Here is an 11,528-nt window from a genome sequence, read left to right on the forward strand (position 1 = left end):
GCCATTTCCTGCCCGAAACCGGAAGTGACGTCATTTTCGCAGAAATGTAGTTTTTTATTTTCGGGGCCTTATAAGCCTACACTGGTGTTTTTAAAAGTCATGTTTGAGTTTATGCTTTTATTTATAGTTTCTGGGATGCTTAGAACTCAAATTGCACTGCTGGAAACAGTTTATTTTGATGCACATGCTGTTTTTTGGCAAATTTGCATTATAATATTTTTTCTTCGTTTTTCTTGCAGTATATAAGCATTGGTGTATCTCAAAAATAAAGCTATGAAGAAACTCAAAATAAATTTCCTGTTGTTGGAAACTATTTTGTGCAACTTTTTTGTGTTTACAGTTTTGAGAGACAAGCCATCTTAAATTTTGCTAACTAGAAATATATATAAAAAAAAAGAAAAAAAAAGAAAAAAGATTTTTAATTTTTTTGTAGTTCACTGCACTTTTTTGCAATTTGTGTAGTTATTATGCACTTAATGCATACATATTATTAAAGTTTGGGCTATAATGGTTGTATTGATGTATAGCAACTTGAAATGCTCCCAAAAATGGCACTACCGCATGTAAAAATGTAAAGATAACTCTGGTGGACTTGGCTCTATGGTAGGTCTTAAAGGGTTAATAATTAATTATTACAATTTACATTTAGATATGTTTTGGGGTGTTTTTGGATAAATATAAAATATACCAAAAACATTAGCATCTCACATACCAAACTTGATTACCTAACCATTCATTTTTGATATACTGCTGATCAAATGGAACTGCACTTAAAGTTTACTTTGACAAGAATCTGGATGTAAGAAAGTTGACTAAAGCCCTTTGTGACCTCAGAAAGAGGCGTGTGAAGACTGTGAAGCCTGAACTGAACCCTGCTTGAGCCTGTGAGCTACATAGTTGCTACTTACTACACCTGATCTTCTAAAACAAATTGATGTTGCATTATGGGTAATGTAGGCACAAGAATATAACAGATTTTTATTTTTTTAAAAGATGATGAATGCTCTTGTGCATTAATTGTGACAATATCCAAAAAAGAATACTTTATTAACTATACTTCAGTAATTTGATCCCAGATTTTTTCAAAAGTGATGATGATTGTTTCTAAAACTTGTGAATTTACAGCCTTAGATTATAATAATTCATATATTTGGGGTTCTGGATTTAAAAAAAAGACATTTAATAATTTTATCCTGTGATTTAGAAAATTGAAATTTCTTACAAGCAACAAAATAATAAAAAAAATTATCATTAGCCGGAGCCCCAGTAAATGTGAGGGTCATTATCTTCCTCTAATAAAACAAACCCACCAGTGGTTTCATGGTAGGGGGTCAAATATATGTGAAACTGTAATGTATAGCACCTGTAGTCACATGAGCCAGAGTACTTTTTGGGCTCTATATGATCAAATTAAAGTGGTAAAAACATGCATCACGTTTAAAGCGAATCATGTGATGGGCAAAGACAATGATGCAGCTGGACACCAAAACAAACACACATAGACGCTCCGGATTCAAAATGTATCGTCACACAGGATACATTCTAACCCGCCACGGTTACCTTTCCAGTTACTAACTGACATGCACACCGGACGCCCGGGCTCATGAGCTCTTTCAGGCAGGAGGTCACACTCCACTGGGAGACGCCCGTTTTCCAGGAACGCCCAGCAGCTGTCTTGCAGTGTGTGGCAGAAGCTGCGGCAGGGCAGGTGAGAGACGGGGGATGGACACCTGGGAGTCAGGAGGAGGCAGAGGAATAGCTCTGCGCTGTGGTGACATTCTGCTTTTGTGAGCCAAGCCCACTCCTGTAGGACCGCCCCCGCCTCCTCCACTGAGGTGTGGTTGAAAAAGTTGGGCAACGAGAAAAGGCGTGGCTGTCTGCAAACGGGCCAATCAGAGGGCGCGGGGAGACAGGGAGGGCCATTCAATTTAGAAACGCCACCTCTAATTGTCACGTCTGACTCAAATCCACCCCCTTCCCCACCCCCAGACCCTTCCTCCACCCTCTCCCCCAAGAACCTGCCTGGCTTCATCGTCACGTCAGACTTCTCCGTCTTCTCCGTCAGGCCGGCACTAACAGTCCAGGTGGTCGTGGTCGCATCCCACGCCTCGACAAACTTACGGATGCCTGTGGCCACGTTGATGATTTCTTCCCCGACCCCGGACAAGTTGTCATCCTCCTCTTCTTCCTCCACCTTTGCACCAGCGGCAGTCTTAGTAGAACCTTCCTCCTCCATCATTACACTGCTGGTAGTAGTAGTAGCACCTTCCTCCACCTGCTTTGTACTGGTGATCATTGCTACAGTGTGAGTGGTTAAAGTGGTAGCATCAAACGTAACCGCTTCTGTCTTTGTTTCTTCATCCGTGGTTCTCCAGAACCAGGCCTCCAAGCTCCCAGAGCAGAGGATGAGGAGCAGCGCTGCAGTCTGGAGCCTCCTCCACATGGTGCTGGCTGTTGCAACAGCGCTGATTCCTCAAAGCACCACCTGTTAGCCAGACGGGCAGCAGTTAAATCGAGGCTGATCAAGGGCCACTGAGCAACCAGTGAATGAAAGCAGAGGCATAAAAACTACTCTGGGACCCTCCCCACTGAGCTCCCAGTGCAAACTCCCTCCAAAAAAAAAAAGAAAAGGGCTCAAATACACTAAAACTCCTCCCCTGCGTGACTCCTGTGGGTCTCCTTAGAAAGCATACAGGCATGCTTTTTACCACATAGGCACACCCGGCCTAGACAGATGAGTCTTCTGCAGAAATATGGAGTTTTCATAAACGCACTGCAGATCATAAAAAAAAGGTTTAGTTCACACTCTAAAGGAAAAGCTCATTTTATTGGTGAGCAGGACTGAATAAAAGTAAATAAGTAAATTAATCAAAGAAAATATTAAATATTACTTTATAGGCAACAATTATTTAACCACAATTTAATAAAGCATAATGACAGGTTACGTTAACTTAAGCAGAGATCCTACTAATTCTATTTTTAAATTTTTAAAAGGACGAGGCTCGCTGTTTCATGCTGCTTCGAGTCTTTACGCAAAACTACACTAACTAGTTGCAGGCTTTATATTGGTTTTTTACCACATAGAGTTACCATTCTTGTGCCTAAGCAGCTGCAGAAAACTAAACTGTGTCTTCAGAGCAAACAAATGACTCCTAAAGCCATTTCCAGCAGCCGAGATGCCAAAAATCCTTTCAAAATATGTACGACTCTTGAAAAAAAGCTGGGTCACTGTGCAATTATTTCCAAATCTCTTTAAGCTATATTTCATTCACAACAGTACACAGAAAACATGAAATATTTACAGTGGACAAAAAGTGAGTGGTACTAAAAAGAAACCGTTGCAGGAACATTGTGCAGCTAATTGGGTTACTTAGCAACAGCTCAGATGATTGGGTACATCACTCTCCAAAACCTGTGTTTAAAATCTGTTATCAACGCTCAGTTCAAAAGCCTGAATCTCTGAAGGTGTGGAGGAGGATCAGTGCCTGTGGGATTGGCAGTTTGAACACCTGGGCGCCATCAATGCTTAAAGATATATACAGGGAGTGCAGAATTATTAGGCAAGTTGTATTTTTGAGGAATAATTTTATTATTGAACAACAACCATGTTTTCAATGAACCCAAAAACTCATTAATATCAAAGCTGAATGTTTTTGGAAGTAGTTTTTAGTTTTAGCTATTTTAGGGGGATATCTGTGTGTGCAGGTGACTATTACTGTGCATAATTATTAGGCAACTTAACAAAAAACAAAAACAAATATATACCCAATTCATTATTTTTTACCAGTGACACCAATATAACATCTCCACATTCACAAATATACATTTCTGACATTCAAAAACAAAACAAAAACAAATCAGCGACCAATATAGCCACCTTTCTTTGCAAGGACACTCAAAAGCCTGCCATCCATGGATTCTGTCAGTGTTTTGATCTGTTCACCATCAACATTGCGTGCAGCAGCAACCACAGCCTCCCAGACACTGTTCAGAGAGGTGTACTGTGAAAATGAAATCTTCAAAAGTCTTGAACCCTTGTTGATCCTACCAAACAGATTTTGTCAAAGCAAGTGAGTACAAAGGGAAGTAAACAGTCAATAAAAACTCAGCTTAAGAGTAAAAGTAATATTAATATTTTTTATGGTGTGAATGGTGCCCTCTAGCTTCCAAATGTCCACTATTTCCTACTTTAAATTTAAATTTAAGATTTACTAATGTAAACAAACACACAAAGGGGAAAAAAAAGGAAAATTTGCCCCAGGATTTATTTATTTATTTTTTGTTTTCTGTAATTCATTACTTTGCTTAGCTCATATTTTTGATTTTTAAACAACATAAAAATACAAAATACACTTCTGAATGTGTTACTTTTTCCTTCTCTCATGTTTTTATTCAAACAAAAATTTAGCTACATTTCCAAACCAACTACTAGAGAAAGTTAAGAAGTACTCGGTACTCAGATTACCCTGTGGCCCCCAGGTTCAGATCAGTACACTAAACTGTGCAACAGTACAAGCAAGGACAGCACACTGTAACAGCAGAGTTATAACAATGGAAACATTTCACTCCAGGATTCATACTGTTCATGCAGTATTTTACTTAAAAGTAGAAAAGTTTTTAAAAGATCTTTGTACTTCTACTTTGCATGATTTCATGGGAAAAAGGGACAAAAGGAGGAAAAAGGTGGGAAAACTGAGCACAGCAGCTGACAGGCTAAAATGGTGAGAACAGCAAGGGCACGGTGAGTGACAGAGCAAGAGAAATTATCTCATCTCTCAGGAAGAAAAGGGAAAACAAGGGAGGTTCAGTCACACGGCGCCGATTGCTTCGGTGTGTTTAGATGTCTGATTTATGCCTCTGTTTTAATTTTTGGTAACTACAGTAACCAAAAATTAAACCACCAAATCTACTTTCTGAAGCTTTGGGAGGAACATAATCGGATAAACAGCGTGAACGCAGCTGGAGAGAGGCTGAGCAGCAATGTGAGGGATGAATGAGAGACAGCAGCTGCCCTCCCGAGAGACCGACTCCATTGCCTCATCGGAGAAAATCCTCGGAAAAAGCACTCCCTCCAGGTTCTCACAGATGGGCAATTGGGGCAAAAGGATTCCTCTCCACCAACACTCCTCCTCCTCCCTTTCCTCCTCTTCTTCCTCCTCCTCCTCCACATGGCCCAGAGTCCCCTCATCATCCAGCATCTGCCAAACTCGGACAACCAGCTGTTACACATTCCAGCTGGTGGACCTCCCACACCCACGCTGCATGACACGCTGCCGTATCCCCATCATTTGTGCATTCATGCAACATAACTGCTGCTAAAGAACACTGCTGAAGAACATTAGAGTCGCTGGAGTTGACTCTGGTGAAACTTTGCTTTCTTTAATGCATCATTAACTCCTTTATCTTCCTATTTTCCTGAGCAGACCAGCAAAAGAAGAGATTATAATCTGCTAATCCGCCTCATTAAGGGGCTCCTGTTTGTACTGCCAAAGTAATGGTGCTGTAATTAAGGCTATTAATTGATCATTAGGCCAACAAAATCTAAGAAAACGTGGTGTCTCCAAGTGTCTGATTTTATCAGTCTGACCATCCAAAAATCCTAAATGTCAGATTTACAGCAGGGAAAGCCATAAAACTGACATTTAAGAGCCATGACCAGGCTGCTTTGTAAAATGCTGTTAAATGACCAGCTAATGTGCCGCTCATTCTGCTCAAAATCTCAATTCTCCCATATTGGCTTCTCTTCATTGGCTCCCTGTTAAATTTCGAGTCAAATTTGGAATCCTTCAAATCACATACAAGGTCTTGAATAATCAGTCCCCATTTATCTTAACGACCTCATACTACCGTATCACCCGATTGGAGCACTTTGCAATCAGACTGCTATCAGATCTCTAGTTCTCTTCCACAGTGTGTCTTTGCTGGAGGTTTCTTCCTGTTTAAAGGACTTTTTTCCTTGACACTGTCGCCAAAACCCTTCTTCATAGGGGGCCATATGATTGTTGGGGTTTTCTGTTTATCTTACAATATTTATGAACTTGCGTCTTTACAGTTATGTGTTTCCGTATTGTGGATGTTTTTTTACTTACTTGTACATAAACCATTTAAAAATATTAACAGCTGAGCCAACTTACTTTACATCCCCCTTATTAAAGAGTTAGCAACATCCCCCAAGAACCCAAAGAGGAGCGTCCTGGCCCCTAGCCCTGCCAGTGTAGCAGAAATGATGACGGATGATGATGATGGCAGCAGCAGCCGTTCTTCTCTGCGTGAGTAGCTTAATGTTGTTAGCCTAAATCGATAGCCTAAATCGATAGCCTAAATCGTACACACGATTTAGGCTAACCACGTTATTAAATTAATGCAAGTAAGGTAAACTAGCAAACACCGTCGAAGTTACATGCGGCTGTCTTCATGTTTGATGGCAGATACTCCCTTCACCCTGGCCAAAAAGGCTAAAATGACCAAAGAAAAAGTGGGAAACAGCTAAACATGAGAGGTTTTTGGACAAAGTTTGTGTTTTTTCCATTGATTAAGCTCTGCTTCCTGCCAAGAGTGATGCCATAAAAAAAACAGCTGAACATGAGAGGTTTTTGGACTAATTTTGTGTTCTTGATTCTTTAAGCACCGGTTTGAGCACTGAGTTTCATAAAAAGTTGTTGCCAACAGGTGTCACCTTGGGAGAGGAATTCATAAAAAGAGCATAAGATAAACAAAAGCAAAAAAATCAGGTTTAAACCAGCTTATAAAAACCTTTTACAACTCAATTTTCTATTACCAGAAGCACTTTTTGTTGCAGATCTTATGCCAAAGAGATTTATTATCTACAGAAAACATTCTAACTGCAAACACAGTCCAGTCCCCTTTGGATATATGAGAAAGGTTCTGCTTGCATTGTTTACTAATTTCTTTCCAGCTGAAATTAGTAAAATCGTGGTTGAAGCCAGACATACTGAGGAGTACAGTAGTGACAAATATGACTAAAACATTAAATAAAAATGAAAAACCAAGTGCACCAAAGAACAGCTTTCAGCTTTACAGTAATTACAGGCAGTTACAGACTTCCTGTCTGAGTTTTTGTGTCTCTCTTTTGTGACAAACCTCTTTCTTTGATGAGGTTTCTCTTGATTTTCATCAGCAGGGAATTAAAGCTTGCATCTTAACAACAGACAAATGAATCAAAAACTACATAAACTTCATAAACTAGAGTTTTATAACGTTTTTATTTATTGTTTTCACATTTACGCATCGATGCATTGTTCTGACTAAAAACCAAGAAAATACTTTTCTTTTAATTAAAAATATAAAAACATCAGGTTAGTTTTTTTCTTTCAAATAACACAACCCCCAACGCTTTCTCCGTGTCCATCATATATCACCATAAATCCCCTGCAGGCTCTCAAACATACGTGCTAACACTCCCTCTGCGTTCCCAGCACTTTTCATCACCGTCAGCTGTCAGCTGACTCTGACCTGCACAGGGCCACAAGCAGGGTAAGTAAATACACGACTGCGTTCGGGCACGCTTCCTTTGTGCATTGTGTTTTATTATGAAGGCAGCTGTTGCTTACATTTACACTTCCACACATACATTCGCATGCAGCTACAGCGAGGTGCAGTCATATGTGGTGAGCTGCAGCTGAATGTTGAAGCACCAGTGACATTTGTTCTGCTGTTGCCACATCATACAAGCAGCATGTTCCTCCTAAAGCTCACATGACAACCATGGTGATTACTGGAGGAGGAAAGAAGAAAACTTAATACCTAAAACTGTATTTCTTCTTTTTATTTCAGGTAACTCTGGTTACTTAACCCTCTCGAGGCAGGCGTTGCCGATTTGCAACAGTTAAAAACTAACAAGCTGATTACCCCACATACATATTTTATGAGGTTTTTTTTACTCAGAAGTACCACTGCAGGACTTGGTTGTGCATTAGCAACTAAAACTTAATTTGAGCCTGAGAGGGTTAAACATGACCACGTGAGAGGTTTGGAGAGGAAACTTCTGCAACAAGCCCCAACTAGACGCTGCTTTGTTTCATGACTCTTCCTAATAAATTTCACGCTTCTGAAAACATATCTGGCTTTGCCAAACAGCAGGTCCTGAAAAGATGTCAGCCTCACCTTGGCTCAAACTTTAAACAAAAAAAGATCTACAGAGGCTTCATTATCAAGTGTTTTGGTGCATCTTTGTCGACAACTGGGGGTCAACACCAGAGCAGATGGGGAAGAGCGAGACAGTCATCTGTGTTAACTGTGGGAAGCGAGTTCAGTCAGATAGAAATACGACACAGCAATTACAAAGAGAGAGAGCACGAAGTTCCCGGTCCAACAAGATCATTTCATTTATTTATTACACAAAATATTGAAGATGGAAGATGAGATGTGTGAGGAAGAGGCTCAAATGATGTTGCCATTTATGTTGGTGGTCTGTGCAGCAGATGCAAAGATATAAATGCTGGAATAAATCTGCTGGTGACAGGAGTGAACTTTGCAGGGTGAGTCAGCCTCCAAATATGGAGATTTAATCCATTAAAATGCAACACCATGAAAGAAAACTGAGGCCGAGATACAGATAAATGTGTCTATTTCACATCAGAGCAGTGAGATATAACTTCTAATATGGTGCAACATCTAATTCAAACTTCATATTAGCATTGGGAAAGCAGCACTTTCAAAATTTATGACAAACATAGCAAAATCGTAAGTCCTGATGCAGAGGTAAAGTGCACTAATGGGACCAAATGTGCACACTAAGATAGCATATGTAGTTTTTCTTATCTTCTATCTTAAAGGAATGTTTAATTATGGATTTAAGATGCTAGAAAAACTATTTCAGCTCTGAAGTTCCTTCTCTGCCTGTCATTTTATTTTCATCTTTATCTTCATTTTTTTAATTGCTGTCACAAACTGAAAGTGTGTAGACTGAAGCTAAAGCTAAAGCTCTGACTGAAATACAAAATCATCCCAAACCATTCATGTCAAATCTTTGTATTCAAAGCATCTTCACTCTAAATCTACCACAATATTGGATAATTGTGTTATTTCTGTATGATTTTTTAAAGTTTTGATATGCTACAATTACATTATGTTAGTCCTACCATCAGGTGTAATGTGATGTGTATTTGTTGCAGCTCATGTTAAACAGATTCTGGACGTTAAGAGGTAATTGTCTACTGCAAATAATTAGAACTATGTTATAATATTCTAAATCTTTAAATTTCACTTAATTTAATAAATACTGAATTTGCTGACTCTGTTTTATTTGTTAACTTTCGTCCTTTTGTCTTGTTTCCTCTCTGTTAAACTCCAGAAATATGTAAAACACAATCAGATTTACTCTGAAAATCAACTTTTCTTGCTTATTCATTTCAGGTAGCAGCACGTCCACATGCTTTCTGTCTTGTCCTTTAATTGACAGTACTTGACTGGCCCAGCAGATGGCAGCAACACAGAGGCCGCAGGGGTCACATTTACAGCAGTTTAAAAGCTTTCTGTTCTTCTTTAATAAGATCAGATAAGTACTAATAACTGCATACTTTATATTACAATACATTACCAGAGGCAGCTTCAGCATGACTGCCAAAAGCGCACACAGTGTAGTTTCTAAAAATGCAAGAACAATCACACAAAGAGTCAAATCACCATCATTCTGGGCTTTAAATTGGTCAAATAAACTCAAGAAGTAATGCCAGAGTGAGAAGTTAATTTACAAACTGTCAACTAACCATTAAAAATTATCAAACTTAAAAAAAACAAGACCAACATTTAATTTAATACTTAGAAGTCACTAAAAATAGGTTTTGTATTGTGACCCTGGCTGTATTTGTTAATGACCTACTCGCTCTCATTCTCTGCTGATTTAGAAACCGTAACAGGCAAAAAGTGTCGAATCTTAATTTTTCCTTGAAGATCTCGTCACCAGAAAAATGGTTTTGGTGGGCTACCATTGGACTGCGGGTTACATTTTGAGAACGCCAGCTTTAATTATTTACAAACATTGAAAAGTAAAAAAACAAAAATAAAACAAAACCAATATTTGCACTTTTGACTTGTATGGAGTCAAAAAGTTTTGGCTAACACTATATTACACTTTTCCATTAGCTGTTTAGAAATTGCAATAATATTAAGACACGGACCGTATTTTCCAGACGTTCAAAATTATTTTATCTTAGTAGTAGAAAAGAGAGGCTACTTTCAGCTGCTCAATTATTCACAAGGGGTCACCACAATGGGTAGCTCCACATCCTTGATTTGGCACCAAATGCCCTCCCAGATGCAATCCCAAAAGGATTTGTGTTTCCTCCCAGGATGAAACTGGGAATCTTTTGCTTGTTAAGTTCCTCCACTGCACTATGAAGGACATCATCTTAGTAGTAGCAGTTAAAGTAGTTAATTCTGGTTTTGACTGTCCAAGGACTTTTTTCTAGAATTTTGCAAACTGTCGAAGTCTGGAGAGTTTTTCTACTTGTTTAGATGCTGTGAAGTTGATTTCCTGAACCAGGGAAATAATTCTGTGATCATCTACTTTGGTTATCTTCTGTTCTCTTTCAGATATTTTGGTGTTGCTGAGCTGGTCTGTGCATTCAGTCTTTTTAACAATGTACCAGATTATTGATTTGGCCTCTCCTAAGGTTTCTGCCATCTCTCTATCAGATTTTCTGGGGGATTTTCAGTCTGATGACGCCCTTCCTCACTTGCACCAACATCTCTCTGGGATGCCATATTGACAATTTCATTGAACACCTACCAAATGCAACACCTGGAATCAACTCCAGGTATTTTACCTGCCTCATATCTTGTGAAATAATGAAGGAATAGACCTCAACTAGACAAGAAACTGCTTGTTAGTCAATTGTCCAATTACTTTTAAATGAGGAGTGTATATAAAAACAGCTGTGATGCCTAAATACTTCTGTTAAACCTCTTGAACTGAAGATTCAACTCTGCACTTTAGTCACACACTGATTGTTTGATTAAAAACCCACCGTGGTGGTACACAGAGTCAAAATCTTAAAAATGTGTTCATAAACTTATGGACCTAAATCCACCAGCCTGGACGCCCAGGGCTGAATGAGGTTTGAATACCATCAGGACACAGGTCATTCATTTAACCTGCAGTTAGTCTGATGTGATTTATATCTCGATTTCTAGCAACAGATGGGAGTGCCACAGTTTTAAATGAATTTATTATTTTGTCTTAAATTTACAGTTGAATGCGTTTACCGCACATCACTCACCGTTAATGCGGGCAGCTATTATTTTAAAGAGGCTCTTGATGCCAAATAAAAGAAAAGAAATGCTCCCACCTGCTTTTTGGAGTCGTACCAAGAAAAACTAATGCACAAACTAAGAAATCAACTTGTACTTACACGTGTATCTTGATAACAACATTTCACTGTGCTCCTGGCTGCTTTTTCCCAGTTATCAAATAACTCAAATTTTCCAAAGTCAACGAGCAGAATAAAAGAAAGTTCCCTGCAGGGCATCTTTGGCAGAAGCTCAGCAGAAATCAACACCCATGCCCA

The 11,528-nt window shown here is 39.0% G+C and overlaps 1 protein-coding gene across 5 annotated transcripts in view; it reads right to left on the reverse strand.

Moving 5' to 3' along the window:
- LOC102292375 (collagen alpha-1(XVIII) chain) overlaps positions 1–11,528 on the reverse strand; it is a 55,598-nt gene that overhangs the window by 32,286 nt on the left and 11,784 nt on the right. For 2 of the 5 annotated variants that reach the window (XM_042216028.1, XM_014330639.2), the window contains exon 1: positions 2,023–2,590. The exons of 1 other annotated variant lie outside the window; for it this stretch is intronic. In XM_042216028.1, coding sequence (XP_042071962.1) covers positions 2,023–2,443 — 421 coding nt within the window. In that variant the 5' untranslated portion in view covers positions 2,444–2,590. Of the gene's footprint in view, positions 1–2,022; positions 2,591–11,528 lie in introns of those variants that run through there. 2 more of the 5 variants (XM_042216030.1, XM_042216029.1) reach the window with 1 other exon arrangement.

Source organism: Haplochromis burtoni, unplaced genomic scaffold (assembly GCF_018398535.1).
Source record: "Haplochromis burtoni strain Fernald_Lab_line unplaced genomic scaffold, NCSU_Asbu1 Contig_902, whole genome shotgun sequence".
In the NCBI taxonomy this organism is placed as follows: Eukaryota; Metazoa; Chordata; class Actinopteri; order Cichliformes; family Cichlidae; genus Haplochromis; species Haplochromis burtoni.